This window comes from Myxocyprinus asiaticus, chromosome 6, assembly GCF_019703515.2.
Source record: "Myxocyprinus asiaticus isolate MX2 ecotype Aquarium Trade chromosome 6, UBuf_Myxa_2, whole genome shotgun sequence".
Taxonomy (NCBI): Eukaryota; Metazoa; Chordata; class Actinopteri; order Cypriniformes; family Catostomidae; genus Myxocyprinus; species Myxocyprinus asiaticus.
The window spans coordinates 2,543,206-2,564,306 of record NC_059349.1 but is presented as its reverse complement, the minus strand read 5'-3'; the positions used below and the strand labels follow the sequence as shown (position 1 = coordinate 2,564,306).

At 39.9% G+C, this 21,101-nt stretch overlaps 1 protein-coding gene across 2 annotated transcripts in view; it reads left to right on the top strand.

Annotated features, from left to right (window-relative positions):
• Window positions 1-21,101, top strand: part of LOC127442920 (zinc finger protein 239-like) — a 128,767-nt gene that overhangs the window by 101,730 nt on the left and 5,936 nt on the right. Inside the window, exon 1 of one of the 2 annotated variants that reach the window (XM_051701311.1) lies at window positions 8,745-9,330. The exons of the other annotated variant lie outside the window; for it this stretch is intronic. Coding sequence (XP_051557271.1) covers window positions 9,237-9,330 — 94 coding nt within the window. The 5' untranslated portion in view covers window positions 8,745-9,236. Of the gene's footprint in view, window positions 1-8,744; window positions 9,331-21,101 lie in introns of those variants that run through there. 2 annotated transcript variants of the gene reach the window in all.

The window sequence follows — 21,101 nt, the reverse complement described above, 5'->3', positions numbered from 1 at the left end:
TTATCTTATTTGTTCATTGGTTTATGTTCTCCCATGTCTTGTATTTAAGCCCTCATGTTTACCATTGTCGATTGTCAAGTATTGAATGAATGTGAATGTTGATGCAAGGTTGGTTTAAGTCAAGTCTCGCTTATAGTCAAGTCCATGTTTTGTTCACGTTTTTTAGTTAGGGTTTTTGGATTACTGCACTTTGTAAATAAACTGCACTTGGGTTCTCTCTACACTTCGTCATCATCATTGCCAGAAGCCAGCAATGTTACAGAATACTTGACCCAACTATGAACCCAGCAGTTCGACTCATACGGCTACGTAAGGGGAATCGTCCCCTGAAGGAGTACGTTGAGGACTTTTGCGCTCTGGCCAGCCAGGTGGATTTTAATGTGGTCACCCTCAAGGATATTTTTAGGGTGGGGTTAAGTGAGCCGATCTCCTCCTTGATGCCTGGAGGTTGCAGTTCCCTCAGCCTGGTACAATATATCGACCTCGCCCCACAGATCATTGGTTCCACGTTCACTGTGGGGGAGGCGGCCGCCGAGCCAGAGTTCCATGACATGGCCGCCGAGCCAGAGTTCCACGACATGGCCGCCGCCGAGCCAGAGTTCCTCCTCATGGTCGCTGAGCTAGCGCCATATTTTGCTCCATGCCACATCACAGCAACGCCTCAGCCTGCACCATGCCATGTCACAGCAACGCCTCCGCCTGCTCCATGCCACATCACAGCAATGCCTCCACCTGCTCCATGCCACGTCACAGCAACACCTGAGCAGTTGGACCTGGAGATGGTTCCCACCCTTAGTTCTACTGAGCAGGCATGGGGAACTTTCGGCCCTCCGACCCCGCCTGGACCCTCCGAGCCCTGGATTTCTCCTTGGCCTGTTGGTCCCTCGACATTGCCTCAGCTCTGCGTTCCCTCGGCTCCACTGTGGTCCTTCAGCCTGTCAGCTTTGCCAGGGTCCCTCGTCCCTCCGGCTCCTCTTTGGTCTGTCGGTCACCAGGCTCCACCTTGGCTTTCCAATCCTCTGGCTGTGCCCCGTCCCTCTGATCTGTCAGCTCCATCGGGGACCTCCTTCCCTATGGCTCCACCTTGGTCCTCAGTCCCACCGGCTCCACCTCAGTCTTCTGATCCCCCAGCTCCGCCTTGCTCCTCCGAGCCTCCAGCACCACCTTGGTCCTCCCTGCCATCGGCTCCACCCTGGCCCTTCGAGTCTTCGGCTACTCTCCGGGCACCAAGTTCCATGGCTCCGCCCCTCGAGCCTCCCATGGCTCCACCCCCCATGGACTTTGCCCTGGTCCCATGCCCCTCGCCCTTTCTCGCCACGCCACGCCCCACACCTCAAGACACCCCCCCCCCCCCACCTCCCTACAGAACTTTGGAACTTTGTAATGTTTTTTGTGTTTGTTCTTGTGTTGGGGCGTCGGGAGCTGCCCCTTAGTGGGGGGGATATGTCATGTGTATTTTGTTGATTCATGTCTTTTATTTTGAAGAGAATTCCTGTTCCCATGTCATGTGATTTCATGTTTTCCCTATCATTAAGGATCTTTATGAGCGCCGTCTCTGTGCTATGATATAGTCAGAAACCAGACTGTAAATTGTCCAAGTAGCCATTCGAGATTAAGAATTTGTTCAGCCGATTGAAAACAAGCTTTTCAATGATTTTGCCTATGAAAGGAAGATTTGAAATTGGTCTGTAGTTGTTCAATATTGAGTTATCTAGATTGCTCTTCTTAAGAAGGGGCTTGACAACTGCAGTTTTCATGGACTTCAGAAACATGCCTGAAAGGAGTGATGCATTTACTATTTCTAACAGAACATTTTCCAGACAGTTAAACACATTTTTGAAAAATGATGTGGGGAGTGTGTCAAGACAGCAGGTTGATGTTTTAAGATGCTGTACTATTTCTTCCAGGGTTTTGCCATACATTTTCTCAAAATTAGACAGTCATTGGTGGGTGCTGTCTGACCTCAGTGCAACAGGAGGACAAGCTGATCGGCATTCTAATATAATTTATCTTCTTCATGAAAAAAAGATGCAAACTCGTTGCATTTGCTGTCAGAGAGCATTTCACAGGCAACCTGTGTTGGGGGGGGGGTTTGTTCATCTCTCTACAGTAGCAAAAAGAGTTCAGGTGTTGTTTATATTGCTGTTAATAATGTTTGAGAAGAAGGTCTGCCTAGCTGTGTCTAGTTCCAAATTGAAAGCATGAAGGCTGTCTTTATAGATATTATAATGGACTTCAAGTTGTGTCACATTCGTTCTGCTTTCCTGCATTATCTTTTCATGTTTTTTCACTGCTGTTGTGTTTCTCCAAGGTACTTTACACCTGCCAGTGATTCTTCTGACCTTTAACAGGAGCAATGCCATCAATAGCATTTTTAACTTTTGAGTTAAAGTTATCGAGGAGAACATCAACACAGTCTGTGGTTATACTCTGTTTCAAAGATATAACCTTGATAAATTGCACTCTAGTGTTCTCATTTATGTACCTCTTTTTGACAGAGACAGATCTAAGTGGCAGGAGAAATCAATATTTCAAAGAAAATACAGAAATGGTCAGATAGCGTGACGTCCTTAATAATAGTGGATGAAATGTTTCAACCCTTACTAATGAGCAGATCAAGAGTGTGTCCGCGATTGTGTGTGGGCCCATCTACATGCTGAGTCAGATCAAAAGTGTTTAAAACTGTTTTGAGTTCTTTGGCAGTGTTGTGTTTAGGATTATCTATATGAATGTTGAAATCCCCAGCAATAAAAAAAAAACTGTACAAATTCAGAGGAAGTTATTGATAACAGTTCTGTAAAATCATCATCAAAACCAGGAGAGTATTTTGGAGGCCTATAAATAATTATCAATAGAATGCATGGAGCACTTTTTAGTACAATACTTATACACTATATTGCCAAAAGTATTCGCTCACCCATCCAAATAATTGAATTCAGGTGTTCCAATCACTTCCATGGCCACAGGTGTATAAAATGAAGCACCTAGGCATGCAGACTGCTTCTACAAACATTTGTGAAAGAATGGGCTGCTCTCAGGAGCTCAGTGAATTCCAGCGTGGTACTGTGATAGGATGCCACCTGTGCAACAAGTCCAGTCGTGAAATTTCCTCGCTACTAAATATTCCACAGTCAACTGTCAGTGGTATTATAACAAAGTGGAAGCGATTGGGAATGACAGCAACTCAGCCATGAAGTGGTAGGCCACGTAAAATGACAGAGCGGGGTCAGCAGATGCTGAGGCGCATAGTGCGCAGAGGTCGCCAACTTTCTGCAGAGTCGATCGCTACAGACCTCCAAAGTTCATGTGGCCTTCAGATTAGCTCAAGAACAGTGCGTAAAGAGCTTCATGGAATGGGTTTCCATGGCCGAGCAGCTGCATCCAAGCCATACATCACCAAGTGCAATGCAAAGCGTCGGATGCAGTGGTGTAAAGCACGCCGCCACTGGACTCTAGAGCAGTGGAGATGCGTTCTCTGGAGTGACGAATCACGCTTCTCCATCTGGCAATCTGATGGACGAGTCTGGGTTTGGCGGTTGCCAGGAGAACGGTACTTGTCTGACTGCATTGTGCCTACTGTGAAGTTTGGTGGAGGGGGGATTATGGTGTGGGGTTGTTTTTCAGGAGCTGGGCTTGGCCCCTTAGTTCCAGTGAAAGGAACTCTGAATGCTTCAGCATACCAAGAGATTTTGGACAATTCCATGCTCCCAACTTTGTGGGAACAGTTTGGGGATGGCCCCTTTCTGTTCCAACATGACTGCGCACCAGTGCACAAAGCAAGGCCCATAAAGACATGGATGAGCGAGTTTGGTGTGGAAGAACTTGACTGACCTGTACAGAGTCCTGACCTCAACCCGATAGAGCACCTTTGGGATGAATTAGAGTGAAGACTGCGAGCCAGACCTTCTCGTCCAACATCAGTGTCTGACCTCACAAATGCGCTTCTGGAAGAATGGTCAAAAATTCCCATAAACACACTCCTAAACCTTGTGGAAAGCCTTCCCAGAAGAGTTGAAGCTGTTATTGCTGCAAAGTGTGGGCCGACGTCATATTAAACCCTATGGATTAAGAATGGGATGTCACTTAAGTTCATATGCGTCTAAAGGCAGGTGAGCGAATACTTTTGGCAATATAGTGTATATTCAAATGTCAAGTAATCATCAGGTGACGCTTGCACTGAAAGACATCTTTAAATATTGCAACTAATTCTCCACCTCTTCTAACAGCTCTACAGACAATCATAAAAGTAAAGTTTGGAGGGGCTGATTCACTGAGGACTGTTGCACTGCAGCTGTTATCTATCCAAGTCTCATGTAGAAACATAAACAAGTACATGGCCGTCCACGTGATGTAAAAGAAAATGGGACTTATCGGACCAGGCGGCCTTCTTTCACTGCTCGCCGGTCCAGTTTCAATGCTCGTGTGCCCATTGTAGGTGCTTTAGACTGTGGACAGGGATCATCATGGGCAATCTGACCAATCTGCAGCTACTCAGCCCCATACACAGCAGGTTGCAATGTACTGTGTGTTGTGACACATTATTCCCGTAACCATCATTACAATTTTCTTTGACTTGTGCCATAATAGACCTTCTGTCGGTTCGGACCAGGCGGGAATTCCTTAATTGCTGTCACGCACCAATGAGCCTTGGGCACCCAACACCCTGTCTGTTCGTGGTTTGTCCCTCCTCAGACCACTGTCAGAAGGGACTCAACACTGCTGACCGGGAGCACACCACAAGCCTTGCCATTTCAGAGATGCTCTGACCCAGTCATCTGGCCATAACAATTTAGCCCTTGTCAAAGTCGCTCAGGTCTTTACTTCTGCCCATTTCTCCTGCATTCAACACGTTGACTTCGAGAACTGATTGTTTGCTTACCATCTAATCTACTCAGACCTTTACATGTGGCCTTGTCAGGAGATGTTTTTTTCAGGTAGCTTGTGTTAGGTAAAAATGGGTTTAAAATGGTAACATATAAATTGCCTGCTTTTTTAACCCCTATGCACAAAAATGACCAGAAACAATAAACGTGCAATTCTTTTAATTGTTATGAAAGAAATGTAACAACTCTAAATTAAATAACGTAAAAGCACTAAAGTTGTGCATTTTGGGTGTTTATAATTTTTTTAAATTATTTACTAATTTATTTACCTATATGACCTATATTTTTTTAATTTTCTTATGAATATTTTCTCAAATACTGAACCAATCATCATAAATTATATACCGTTTGAAAGCTTAACGTCTCAAGAATTCAACTGTGCTGTCCATTAAAAAAAAAAAAACTGATGAAATTACAAGTATAAACACTAGATGGCTGCAGAGAGCTAGTTATTCATCCCTGGTTGAAGAGAAGATGATTTCTAGATTTTGTCACAAGTTCTGCATTTACATATATATATATATATTTAAACATTATCAAGGACTACTTTTGTCAAATTTTGTCAATTTTGTTTGATTTGTTTGAGGTTATTTTTGTCTGTTTTTGCATACCTGAAATGAGTAGAATTATGAGACTGTCATAAATTATATTCTCTTAACAACACACTGGCAACTGACTATCAACCGACAGCCTGAATGTCAATACAGTACAATACAACCTTCTGTACATTTTATATATACTATATATACTATTTTTTTTATTGTATAATGTGTATTCTATATTGTGTGTATTGTATAATGTGCATTGTATGTTATTATTTGTATATTGTGTTGTGTGTAATTATGTGTATATTAGATTTTAAATTGTGTACTGTAAATCTGATGTTTATTGTAGATTGGTATATGTCTCATCACTGTCACGACTGCTATGTTGATTGGAACTGCACCCAAGAATTTCACACACTATTGCACTTGTGTATATGGCTGTGTGACAATAAAAGTGATTTGATTTGATTTAGAATAACAAGTAATAACCTAATTTATCCCTGGTTGTAACAAGATGAATGTGTGTGTGTGTGTGTGTGTGTGTGTGTGTGTGTGTGTGTGTGTTCTGCATTGTGGCAGATTTTTTTTATGTATTTATTTTTTTTTTTAATTGCTCTGTTTTATAGTCTGACCAGTTCAGTTTTGTGTGTGTGTGTGTGTGTGTGTGTGTGTTTGTGTTTTGCACTCTTGATGTTTGGTAGTCTTACCCCTTCATGTCTGTGTGTGTTTTTTCTGCATTATGGCTGTTTTTTAGATTTTATATAATAAATAATTTAAAAAAAAACTGTGATTTTTAGTGTTTCCCATTCATTTCCTTTGGCGGTCACTTTTGACCGGGAACAGTACAAGTGTAACTTTTTTTTCTACCACTTAGACTGATCGAATCAACTCCTATTTCTTTGTGCATGTTCAGATATCAAATCACCAAGTTTTATTGAAGAAACAAAATTGATTTCAGTCAAAAATGACAGAACAGTGCATGTGAGTTTAAATTAAAAATGTCATTTAATGTGACTGAATCAAACTGATTACATTAAATTACACCAACAAAAGTATTTTGTTAAAGGTTAGATCAGGTAGAAACAGATCAGGTTAAACTTATGTCCCTTTAACAGAGTAGGATGTATGAAATCAAAATCTTTTTAGTAAATGAATTTAGAAAATTCCACCTGCTCTCTTTTAATTTGACCCTATATTGGTTATCAAAGCAGCATATAGTTGATTCTGGACTTAATTAATATAAAAATATCTGATATACTTATGTTCATCTTGCACTTAACATTCAATCCCCCTCACCAGGGCTGTAGCAAGGTATTTTGTGCCCCCTGACTATTTATTGCTCTGGGCCCCTTTGCTATAAAAAAAAAATATTTTTTAATTTGTTGTGGGGGCCCATCTGGACCTGTGACCACCTAGAATCGTTACCACCTTTCACCCCACTAGCTACAGCCCTACCCCTCACTTTTAAAATGTTTGCTATGCCCCTGTGCAGTGACCATTACAGTTTCTATTCAAACCAGTACAATTTCTACTATAATTTACATTTATTGATTTAGCTGGCACTTTTATCTATAATTGTAATAAATTATGTATTAAATATTAAAATTGTATTAGAATTTCTGTGCTGGTTTCTATTGTTTTTGGTTTTTTTTTTTCAGGGTTAATTTACTCATTTATTAATTAATAATTCAGGCTTTCTGTGGTCTGTCTCGGGCTGTGTCTCATTTGGAAGGCTGTGTCCTCCCGAGGTCGCATAGTTCTTGTTTTCATAAAAGCGAGTAGGACACTTCGAATGCAGGCTTTGAATGCGACCTTCTATCACGGGAATTCGGAGGATGCATGAGGTGTATCCTTCGTGGGCACTCACAACCTGCAATTCTTTGCTTCAATGGAAATGTCTAAAAAAATAACACCAATTTGCCCATAAATATGATGTTCAAACGCAAGGAATATTAATTCCCATCAGTAGATCGGTGCTGAGTATATAATATGTATTATTATATTAATATATAATTAAAATAAAGTATTAGACTAAAAGTACACCAGTAAAATCTATTTTCTTTTCTCTTTACATTTTTATAACTCTCCTAAAATTTACTTCATACATTCTCTTCTAAAGGGACTTTGTTACCGTCTCACTCGAAGCGCCTGTTAAAGAGTGGCATGCTGTCATAGCAACCATGTTACGTTCCATTTCCATATGTCCTACGAAGGCCGTCTTGTTTAAAAAAGATTTGTTTAAAGGAGGACGCTTGGTATACTGCAGCCTTCAAAGGATGTGTCCTACCTAGCGCGCAGCCTTCGAAACAAGACGTCTTTCCGTTGAAGCAAAGAACTGTGGGTTATGAGTGCCCATGAAGGATATACCTCATGCATCCTCTGAATCCCCATGAAAGAAGGTCACATTCGAAGGCTGCATTCGAAGTGTCTTACTCGCTTTTCTGAAACGAGACAACCTCGATGATGTATGTGGCTAACAAATGCGACCTCCGGAGGACGAAGCCTTCCAAACCAGACACAGGCCCTGTCCCAAACGAGACACAGGCCCTGTCCCAAATGGCACCATCCGCTCTTGTGGTCTTCCTCTGAGTGCAGACTTTGACGACGTAAGAGAGTGCAGACCGATGGGGCACTAGTCAGCAAGTCCATGAGGGGGCATGACTGGTAAAAGTGTGCATTTGGGACAGACTTCAAGACTTCAATCAGATGACGCATTTTTTACATTGTTTTTATTTACATGCAGTTTTACAAATTATTATTCAAAAAAGTCATGGCATTGATAGACAGGGTAAAGGAACACACTTTGAATATTTGTTTTTATTAAATAATTTCTAGCAACACACTGCCAATAAAGCATTAGATAATAAAGAACCTCTGAAAAACAAAGTGCACATATGGCTTCAACGAAGACCGCATCGAGTGCGCAAAGGGGGCGCTCGCGAGAACCCTCGCAAGCGCAAAAATCACAAATGGGACACACTACGGACTCGTAGACTTCACAAGCACGCGCAACTGAAGGCTACGAGACCGCAAGTCCACATGAAGTGCGCCATATAGGACAGGGCCACAGATCCGAAAGTTCAGCCAGTGCTGCGCGTTCAGCTCCCAACCGCGCGCAGTTCAGAGGAATAAGCACACCAACAAATTGTTAATTATACAAAACACACCTTTAAATCATCCTACATTTTCTGTCAACTTATATATTTATATCTATATATCTCTTATATTCGTTAATATCTTATTTGTTAAGCGTTTCCAACCACAAGCGTTTCAGAATGTCCCCTCCGTGATGCTGTTGTATGATGTCACGCAAACATGGCGGCGCTCTGAGAGATTTGCAGTTACTATAAACATTCACTTTTAAGCGAATAAAATGCATTAATGAGTCAAACAAATGCACCAAACCTTTCATATTATATGATGTTTAATTAGCACACGTTTGCAGAGACGTGAAAAACGGTAAAATATCTTCTCTATTTATACTCATAAACCTGTAAAATCTACTGGCATTGTAGTTTTGTTTGTTTCTACATTATTCGAGTATCGGACAATAGACTGCCGCATGTTTGAAAACCGGATCAAGTAGGAATATCCAGCATCCGACATTGAATAATACGGGCTAACTGCATACACGTACATTAGAGATTAAACATTGCTGTAAATAAGAAGTGAGTAGAAGTATGTAAATTGAGATTCGTGTTTATAAATGCTGCATTAGTTTCATCATCCTAAACGAAGACTTGTTTCAACACGAACAGGAATAACTCCAGGTGTTACAACTGAGATCTGCGTGATAAATCATTGTAAAATGATGTTTATTAAAGAAGAGAGTGAGGACATGAGTTATCCAGAACCATGCAGTTCAAATGCCATGAAAGATGAAGATACTGAGGAACAAAGAGGTTTGTGTTCATTCTTCATTATTGTCTGTTGATGAACATTAAAGTAACAAAACTTTAAGCAGTTCACCACATTTGGTGGCTGTAGTTATTTATCAATTAATATGAGCTTAAATAATTCAGTCAATTAAAGACAAACCGTATGTAAAACAGCTTTTAAAAAATGCTAACAAAAAAGGTCCCCAGAACATGAAAATTAAACAAGATTTTACTACAGAATCTGTAGTTTAACCATGGCATTTTTAGTTACACCATAACCACAAGATTAACCATGGTTACTCCAATATTACTAAAGTAAAACCATAGTCAATCTATTGCAAGAAAAAGGAAAACAAATTGCAAAGGCATGCAAAACTATTTTAGAAAGGGGCTCCATAGGAAGAACATAAGTGTGAGTAGATGACAGGATTTTTAAATTATCCCTCACACAGTAGGCACTTTACCCTTGAAAATAGAGGACAGAGAAAAATAATTGATAAATTATTTCCTTTTGCCCACCAATTATTTCTTAAGGCAAGTTCTTTGTTCTTGCAATATTTATTTCTTTATGAGTTATATTTACATACATCTATTTCTAAAGAGAACTCCTAGTAGACAGCCATCCATATAAAAGCAGAGAGAAGTCTGGTGTGGTTTAGGTAGGACTGGAATAGACGTCTGTCCAGGTTGACACAGGTTAAGGCCAATATCTGTTAGTTCTCTGTGTCATTAGCTGGGGCTCACAGCAAACCTGCAATAAAAACAATACAATTCAAACATAGCCATACATTATCTGGTCACAGGAGTATTTCAATAATTGTAACAACTCTTCTGATGCCTTTAATATCCCTACAGTGGTTTTTGTAATGTGGGGGACACAAGCATTTGAGAGGCTGGGGAGAAGAGCATTGAGTAAGTTAGCCAGATTTCTGTGAAAATTATTGAAATGGAGTTCCTGCAAATACTGAGGTCACGTGACTTCACAATCTTAGTTTTAAAGAAACATGACAGCATTGTTAAAGGGTTAGTTCACCCCCAAATGAAAATCCTCATGATTTACTTACCTTTAAGCCATCCCAGATGTGTATGACTTTCCTTCTTCAGCAGAACTGAGATTAAGATTTTTATAAGCAGTTTTCAGCTCAGTTTATCCATACAATGCAAGTAAATGGGTGCCATCAGGCTTCTGGCTATTTGACGGTCCAAAAGGCATATTTAGGCAGCATAAAATTAATCCACACGACTCCAGTTGATCAATTAGTGTCTTCTGAAGCAAATCAATATGTTTGTGTAAAAATTGATAATTCTTTTAAAAACTTCTTAAAAAATTGCTTCCTGCCAGCAGTCGACACATCAGTGATGTAAGTGCAATGGCGCATTCAAGCGAGAAGTCGGAAGCACGTGCTTTCTATACAACAGAGGAATGAACGTCACGCGAGAGTTAGGTCATTTCAAACAGAAATACAGCGCTGGGCGGAGGCAATGACTTAAAGTTAAAAACTTTTTAATTATATATTTGTTTCCTACACCAACCTGTCGGTTTGCTACAGAAGACATTAATTGATCGACTGGAGTCATGTGGATTACTTTTATGCTGCCTAAATATGACTTTAGGATCGTCAAACAGCCAGCAGACTGATGGCACCCATTTACTTGCATTGTATGGACAAACTGAGCTGAAATCTGCTTATAGGAGGAAAGTAAACCTCTGGGATGGCTTAAAGGTAAGCAAATCTTGAGAGAATTTTCATTTTTGGGTGAACTAACCCTTTAAGTCCAAAGTATACTTCGGTCAGATGCGGACACTCACAGGACGCGTGACACAAATCTCATCATCAGCAGAGTGCCTGAGCATTGAACGTGCGCTGCCCGATTTTTGTATCAGTGCGTCTTTGAATGCGCATGCACCTGGAATTATTTGCATGAATTAGTGGACCCACAAGGTGGCAGTACTCACATTTGTGCTGTTTCTGTCATGAAGAAAGGCTAGAAGAAGATGTAATCGCAAGCAAATAACAGGAAACAAAGGTATAAACAACAACAGTTGTAGCTTGCATGCACCAACAGCATGTGAATGGGCGCACCGTCAAATGGAGCATACTTTGACAGGCTCGCGTTCGATTGTATGCAGATGCTGAGCATTCACGTCAAAATTGAAGTATGCTTTGGGCTTTAGAAGTGGTGAATATTCCACTTGTGGTTAATGTTTGTTTGTTTGTGGTGTACATGTTGTTTTCATGAAAGATACATGCTGTAAAATTTACAATAAAAGCAGTACTTTGAAGAAAAAAAACATGTTTTTATAAATTAATTTGTGAGGTATTTTATGTTCTTGTCCTTTTAAGGGTAAATTATCAGCAGGCTAACAAAATATTTTATAAGTATTTTTTTCTTCAAGTAGTTTATGTGCAAGTTATTTATATGATTACTGTGTACAATCAACATTTATTTACATTGACGTTGTTTTAGTCTGCAACATGTATTTTGTATTGTACATGTATTTCTGCTTCTCTCATGCATTTATAAATCCTCTCTGGTTAGATACAAAAGCTTGCAAAGTTGTAAAATTGTAATCAATGCCTTTACCATTCAGTGAAGATGTGGCTCTGTTGAGGAGTTCCTCCCTAAAAAGAAAAGACATCAATCCCAGTGAAACTGTATTTCAACAGTGGGTCATTTAATAATAAAGTCAAATCTTATTAATGTAAACTCTAGAATAAAACAGAAATAACAGGTTATCCTATTTAACTCAAACATGTATCAAACATGATCTCCTGATAATTACCTTTACAATACAAAACTCAAAAGAATACCACTGTGTTCTGTGTTTTTCTTAGGGGTGGATTTACCACAAAGGCAATCCCTAAAAAAATGCTGCCGAAAAGTTATAACAATACAAAACATATTATTGTCTGAAAACTATTACCTTCTGAAGCACGAAGCAAATGACACAGGAGTAAGGCACTGCATGATCTCTGAAATGAAGACATACATACAAGTGACATTATTACAGTATTATTAAACAGATCTACTAATAATCATCATCATCAAATATAATATTTAAGCATTTAGATAATTTTATAATTTAGATAAAATACACTAACCGTTTCTCAGCAAAATGTATAGGTACAGCAGAAGACAATATATTTAAATGTGTTATATTGTTATGATACATACAGTTGTAATATAATAAAGTTAACTTTAGTTTTCGCAGTTTTATTGAAGTGAAATATGTAGAAAAATAAAATTGATGTACAATGCTTTACACTTTGATTTTTTTTTTCTTTTCCAATGTAGAAAAACAAGGGAAAAATGTACACAATAAATACTAATTGTTAAGAGAAAAAAAAGATACAAAAAAAGGAGATGGAAGAAAGAAAAAATATAAAAAGAGAATCCAGTGTACACAAATTACTGAAACACATAACAGATAAAAATAAACAAATTAAAAAAAAAAAACCCTGCCTTCAAAAAGCCCCCTACCCAGTCCCTACCTGCTCGCTCCACATCCACCCATTAACAAATTATCTTTGGCACAAGATCTCTCCAAAGGTTGCCAGATGCATGCAAACTTTGCTTCTTGTTCATCCCTCATATATCTAAGCCTCTCTACCACCAGCACACTAGTCAGCTGTGCTTGCCATATATCAGTTTTTTCCAGAATAACAATATCATCATTTTTTTGCAATAATTAGACAATAATGTATAAAGCACTGCATTGGTCGAGGTAGTCTACTCACAGATATACCAAATAATATCAGTAAAACCTCATAGTAATCAAGAGTAATCAAGAATTTGAGTAAGGACAAAAAAGACTCTCATAATAAGTTTGTATTTTTGGGCAAAACACATAGCTATGAATTAATGTTCCGTCAGCTGATAAACACTTTACACATCTAGTAGAGACCTGTGGGTAGATACTATGCAATTTCACTGAGCAGTAATGTAATCTGTGTATAATTTTAAACTGGATTAAGTGGTGTCTAGCATTTATAGAAAAGTTGTGTACGTGCTCCAGCACCCATTTCCACTGTTCATCTGTAATGACACTATCCACATCTCTTTCCCATGCTTCCTTTTGTAATTAAAATTTTTTATTGATTCAAAGAAAAAACACAACACATACACACCGAATCAACATTTAACATTTAACCCTCACTAATATCCCTCCCCAAACACCAACCCCACCCTAGCCCCAACGAACACCCCGTGGTCACATAAAATTACACACACACAAACAAACAAACCAAAATAAATAAATAAAATATATAATAAACATACATAATTAAACTAAACTTCTCTCTCTTCATCCCTTCCCCGAGAGTCCCCCATAACCCCCAAATACCTACCCCACTTCCTGAAAAACAAGTCCCCAATCCCCAGCCTTCTACCTGCCATCTCCTCAAAAGCTCCATGCTTCCTTTATATTAACAGAGGAACATGGGCTGCACCTCTGTAATGTCTTTAAGGGAAATAAAATGCTCTGTATGTAGGGAAAGAATAACAATCTTATCAAAGGGGTTAGTATTCTGTGATATTTAGAGTTGGGTTTATTTTACGCATATAATCTCGAATTTGAAGGTACTTAACAAAATGGGTCCTAGGAAGCTTAAATCTCATTACCACATCAAATGATGTGAATTTTTTTTTTTTTTAATAAAGATCTTTAATCTTTAAGATGCCCAGATTTTCCCAAAATTTGAAGTATCGATGAAAGAAGGGAGAAAACCTGGGTTTCCACTAATAGGCATCAGAAAAAAGGAGAAGGCAGTTTCAAATGTCTGCATAATTGCTTCCAGATATGGACTGATGAATGTATAATGACATTTTCACCATAGTTTGATTTTTTCGAAACAGGATGCTAAAAATACCTTCCCAGGGGGCCTGGGTAGCTCGGCGAGTACTGACGCTGACTACCACCCCTGGAGTCATGAGTTCGAATCCAGGGTGTGCTGAGTGACTCCAGCCAGGTCTCCTAAGCAACCAAATTGGCCCAGTTGCTAGGGAGAGTAGAGTCACATGGGGAAATCTCCTAGTGGTCGCGATTAGTGGTTCTCGCTCTCAATGGGGCTTGTGGTAAGTTGCGCGTGGATTGCGGAGAGTAGCATGAGCCTCCGCATGCGGAGTCTGCGCGGTGTCATGCACAACGAGCCACGTGATAAAATGCGCGGATTGACGGTCTCAGAAGCGAAGGCAACTGAGACTTGTCCTCCGTCACCCGGATTGAAGTGAGTAACCACACCACCACGAGGACCTACTAAGTAGTGGGAATTGGGCATTCCAAATTGGGAGAAAAAAATACCATCCCAAGTGCATTCGAGCATTCTTCTTTTTCCATATGTAGCCAGTTCGGGACCGTTGTGGTACCATTCAAATAAAAGGCCAACATGTGCATATTTGCTGCCCAATAACAGAAGATAAAGTTGGGAAGGCCAAAACCTCCTCCTGTTTTAGGTTTACATAGATGAGATTTCTTAATCCTATGTTGTTCTCTGTTTCAAAGAAACGTGTCTATAATAGAATCAAGTTGCGCAAAAAAGGAATTCAGAATAAATACAGGAATATTTTAAAGTAGAGTACCTGTGGAGAGTGCAATGTTTGCCAATAATGAATATTTGACTGTATTTTTGGTGAAAAAACTGTGAAATTGGTCTTAAAAATAATGAATATCCAGACAACTAAACTTATTGGAGGACACCTTAAATGGTAGCCCTTCTAAAACCTTCGGGTCTCAAACTGTAATAGGCATAAGTTCGTCCAGCTTTCCATCCAGTTTACTCTGTATCCAGAAAAGGTGCCAAAAGTGGCAACCAAATCTAGAATGTGAGGAATACTAATTTCAGGTTTTTGAATGAAATTCTATTGCATGTTCTGTCTGTATCATAGCCACATATCTCAGGGTCTTCCCGAATAGTCTCAGCCAGGGGTTCAGTGACTAAAGCAAACAGCAATGGGCTATGCAATTTTAAACAGCAATTTTAATCCATGACAGAAAGTGGTCTCCAAAGTCCATCTTTTTAAGGACAGCGAAGAGATTGTTCCATTCGACCTGATCAAACACCTTCTTAGCATCCAAGGAGGCGATGATCAGGTCATAGCCTGGAAAGCAAGAAGAGTGCATAATATATATATATATATATATATATATATATATATATATATATATATATATATATATATATATATATATTATTATTTTTTTTTTTTTCTCCCCAAGTTTTCCTAAAGTTTTCCTAAAAGTTTTCTCCCCTAAGTCTTCGTGCTGGCGTAGTGACTCGCTTCAATCCAGGTGGCGGAGGATGAATCTCAGTCCCACCGAGAGTGAGAACCACACATTGTAGCAACCACGAGGAGGTTACCTCATGTGACTCTACCCTCCCTAGCAACCGGGCCAATTTGGTTGCTTAGGAGACCTGGCTGGAGTCACTCAGCATGCCCTGGATTCAAACTCGCGACTCCAGGGGAGGTAGTCAGCATCAGTACTCGATGAGCTACCCAGGCCCCCTGAAGAGTGCATAATATTAAGTAAACATTGCACTTTAGAAAAATTATTTATATTAGGGATAAACCCAGTTTGATCTGGATGTATCAGCCTGCCGATGATCTGGTTAAGTCTAGTGGCGAGCGTTTTTGCTAAAATATTTACTTCAAAATTTTGAAGAGAAATCTGCCTATACGATCCCACCTCTAATGGATCTTTCGCCCTCTTTGGTATAACTGTGATAACCACTTCATACATAGTCTCTGGTAGCGATCCTGTTTCCATTGAGTGGGTAAACACACTATGTAGGCATGGGGAAACAACACTGAACATATGCTTATAAAATTCAGCCGTAAAGCCATTGGGACCAGTGGCCTTAACAATTTTTAGGGTACTAATCACAGGTTTAATTTCCACTACAGACAAATCCATATTCAGAGACTCCAGGTCCTTCTGATCCAACTGGGGTAAACAGTATTTCTGTAAGAACGCATCCATGGGCCCTGAGTCCGTAGTAGTTCTGGACATATATAAAACCTTATAAACTCATAAAATCTATTATTAACATCTTAGAGACTTCCATTTTTATTTTAATACTATGTATATTCCGTTCACTATCTAGCTTAAGGAGCTGTCTTTATAACAGTTTGTGAGGCTTCTCACAGAGTTAAAAAAAAATGTTTTAAGCTCAAAAATAATTTACTGATATTAGAAGAAATCATTTTATTGTATTTATATTTTATGGCCAATATTTGTTTATATGTATCCATAGAAGGGCATGTGGCATTTTCTTAGTCCAACAATTCAATCTGTTTTTCTAAATCACGCATCTCTCTCCTCTTCATTTTATTTTTATGTGCTTCAAATGAAATTATGTGGCCCCTCCGATATGCCTTAAGAGTATCCCAGGATTTCAGGATTCTCATTCATCTCAAAAAATATTTTGGTTTGGGTCTCAAGATTAGTGCAAATTGCTGGGTCATTGAGAAGTATAGATTTAAATCTCCACAATTTCGTCTTACTGATGAGTTATTTAAATTTAGCGAGAAAGTAAGAGGAGTGCGGTCAGAAATTATAATATTATGATACTTCACATGCTGTACATACTGTATGGTAGTAATTTAGCATCCTCAAGAAAGTATTCAATCCGACTGTATGTACAGTTGAAGTCAGAAGTGTACATACACTTAGGTTGAATACATTAAAACTCATTTTTTTAACCACTCCAAAGATTTCATATTAGCAAACTATAGTTTTGGCAAGTCATTTAGGACATCTACTTTGTGCATGACATGAGTAATTTTTCCAGCAGTTGTTTCACTTTTAATTGACTATATCACAATTCCAGTGGGTCAGAAGTTTACATACACTAAGTTAACTGTGCCTTTTAAGCAGCTTGGAAAATTCCAGAAAATGATGTCAAGCTTTAAGGCAATTATACGATTAACTTCTGATAGGCTAATTGGAGTCAATTGGAGGTGTAACTGTGGATATCTTTTAAGGCCTACCTTTAAACTCAGTGCCTCTTTGCTTGAGATCATGGGAAAATCAAAAGAAATCAGCCAAGACCTCAGAAAAAAATTGTGGATCTCCACAAGTCTGGTTCATCATTGGGAGCAATTTCCAAATGGCTGAAGGTACCACGTTCATAGATAATTGTACACAAGTATAAACACCATGGGACCACGCAGCCATCATACCGCTCTGGAAGGAGATGTATTCTGTCTCCTAGAGATGAACATAGTTTGGTGCGAAAAGTGCAAATCAATCCCAGAACAATAGCAATGGACCTTGTGAAGAGGCTGAAGGAAACAGGTAGACAAGTATCTATATCCACAGTAAAATGAGTCCTATATCGACATAACCTGAAAGGCTGCTCAGCAAGGAAGTAGCCACTGCTCCAAAATCACCATAAAAAAGCCAGACTACAGTATGCAAGTGCACATGGGGACAAAGATCTTACTTTTTCGATAAGTGTTCTCAGGTCTGATGAAACAAAAATTGAACTGTTTGGCCATAAAGACCATCGTTATGTTTGGAGGAAAAAGGGTGACTCCATCCCAACCGTGAAGCATGGGGGTGGCAGCATCATGTTGTGGGGGTGCTTTGCTGCAGGAGGTACTGGTGCACTTCACAAAATAGATGGCATCATGAGGAAGGAAAATTATGTGGATATATTGAAGCAACATCTCAAGACATCAGCCAGGAAGTTAAAGCTTGGTTGCAAATGTGTCTTCCAAATGGACAATGACCCCAAGCATATCTCCAAAGTTGTGGCAAAATGGCTTAAGGACAACAAAGTCGAGGTGTTGGAGTAGCCATCACACAGCCCTGACCTCAGTCCGATAGAACATTTGTGAGCAGAACTGAAAAGGCGTGTGAGGAAGGTGGCCTACAAACCTGACTCAGTTACACCAGTTCTGTCTGAAGGAATGGGCCAAAATTCCAGGAACTTATTGTGAGAAGCTTGTGGAAGGCTACCCAAAACATTTTCTCCCCTTTTTTGCCCCAATTTGGAATGCCCAATTCCCAATGTACTCTAAGTTCTTGTGGTGGTGTAGTGACTCGCCACAATCTGGGTGGTGGAGGACGAATCTCAGTTGCCTCCATGTCTGAGACCGTCAACCTGTGCATCTTATCACATGGCTTGTTGAGCACGTTACCATTGAGACACCATCCACTGTGGCATCCACACACAACTTGCCACATGCCCCACCAAGAGCAAACCACATTATAGCAACCACAAGGAGGTTACCCCATGTGATTCTACCCTCCCTAGCAACTGGGCCAATTTGGTTGCTTAGGAGACCAGGCTGGAGTCACTCAGCATGCCCTGGGATTCGAACTCGTGAACTCCAGGGGTGGTGGTCAGCGTCTTTACTCGCTGAGCTACCCAGGCCCCCCTGACATTTCACATTCTTAAAATAAAGTAGTGATACTAACTGACCTAAGACAGGGAATGTTTTCTACGTTTAAACGTCAGGAATTGTAAAATGTATTTGGCTATGTGTATGTAAACTTCAGACTTCAACTGTATTATGCTCTGGAGAATAAAATGAGAATTCCCTCCCAGTTGGAATGATAACCCTCCATAAACCGAACACATTAGAATTTAATGCAAAAGCCTTTAATATATCTTCTGATTTAAGCATCTTTGTTTTGCACGGGGAGGATTTATCTAAAAAAGGGTCCAAAACAAAATTCAGATCTCCACCCAAAATCAGATTACCCTGGGGTGTTGTCTCTGGTATGAGAGAAATAACATGTCTGTAAAATTGAGGGTTGTCAAAATTAGGGCCATAGATATTAACCAAAGTCACTGGGGTGGAATGAATTTCACCGGTTACTATTATATATCTGCCATTTATATCTGCGATCATGCCCTTATGTTTAAAGAGTATGCCCTTTTTTAATGAGTATTGCGACTCTTCTTGCCTTAGCTGAGAAAGTATAGTGAAAGGTTTGACCTATCCACCTGTTTCTCAATCTAACATGGGCTGTATTTTTCAAATGGGTTTCTTGGAGGAATATTATATCTACTGAAAGTGATTTTAGATGTGAGAATACTTTGGCATGCTTGACCGGGTGATTTAACCCTTTCACATTCCATGAGGCGAAAGTAATTCCCTTTTGACTATTAGGAGCTAAGGTATCAGTGCTAGTAACCATAAAAATGTCCTCTACTGTCATCCCACATCCCAGTGCCAGACAACTGTGATCAGAAACAGAGTAAGGCTACCCTCCCTTCCCAACATGTGTCCCATGTCTATTCGCTAACGTTGCAAACGTGCACACACACGTGGGACATGACCAAAATAAAAGAAAACTTCCTTAAGGGCTGCTATAAAGCAGTACAGTGCTCTAGAACTAACAAAATGTGATTAACAGTGAGCACCTGCAAGCCTGTTTGGCAACATCGGCAGACGAAGGACTAATCTTAGTCATTTTTAGTCACATCATGGTCAGACAGCAGTTATTAGACTAATAATTTAAGTCTGCATGAACTTCTCCAAAATGTAACACATAATCATAAAAAAGGATTAGCTGGTTTTGATAGTTATCTTAGCCACATATAACCAGGCTAATTGTTGGCCAACCAGCCAAAAGTCCTTAAGTATAAGCAGTTAGCCAGCTATCTGAGAGTGAAAGTTCAAACCTCTGTAATAACATGTTGCTTGACATATCTCATGGCTTCCTCAGGATCTATAAAGGATTTTGTGGTTCCACTGTGGCTCACTCTAAATGGACCCGGGTATTACATCCCGTATTTGACTCCCTCGTGATCGCGGAGGAGACACATGACCCCATCAAATGCAACTCGACGTTTAGACTCAGCAGCTGAAAAATCAGGGAATATGTGTAGCGTCTGTTCACCATTAAGGATTAAGCCCTTATTACGAGCGCGCTGAAGAATTTCCTTGTGGATATGAAAGTAGTGGACCTTCATTATGAGCGGCCTCAGAGGTTTACCTTCCTTCAATCTTCTCTGTAGCAATCTGTGCGCTTGGTCCAATAGAGGAGTTTGCTCCATGTTTAACAGTTCCTATAACAATTTAGCCACAAACTCTCTAGGATTACTTCCTTCTATTCCATCAGCCAGTCCTGTAATCCTTAGATTACACCGTCTGGATTAACTCTCCAAGCGGTCATGGTTCACCGCTAGGGTCTTGACCTCAGCGCCTAAATGTTTCACCTCTGCCTGTAAGGTGGTCACCAGGTCTGAATTATATGAAGCAGATTCTTCCAGATCTTGACAAGTGGAGCTATGAGCATCTGTCATTGTCCGTAGGCTCGATATCTCAGTTCGCATCTCTCCCTGCAAGGCGAGCATTTTGCTTCTCAGGTCAGTAGACATTCAGGTGAACTCAGTACTTGGCGTAGCACACATTTCGGCTTTATGGGAAATAATTTCCGCACATAAAGCCGCTATGGCAGTGAGTATTGGGTCCATTGTTGCAGCCGAGGTCTCTGGCACTGACATATCGCCATGTTGTTCATCGGCGATGTCCTCCACCGGGTCTTTCTTTCCTTTCAGTGTCCCTTTGTCAGTCGCATTCTTGGTCTTGTTTTAAGTTATTTTGCTGTCGATTTCGTTATGTTATACAGAGAAATAAATTTGTCTTTTTGTCAAAATTATTGCTCAGTTTACAGGAGCTTAGAAAAATGTGTCTTCTCCATCACTCAAGAGCGCCCCCCAATAAAGATAACTGTAGACTTATGCCTTTGCCATGCTCATTTGGACCTCTATGAACATTAGTGCAGAAAATGCCACAGGGTTTGTCCATGAAATGAAAACACAGTATTTGAGAAAGTA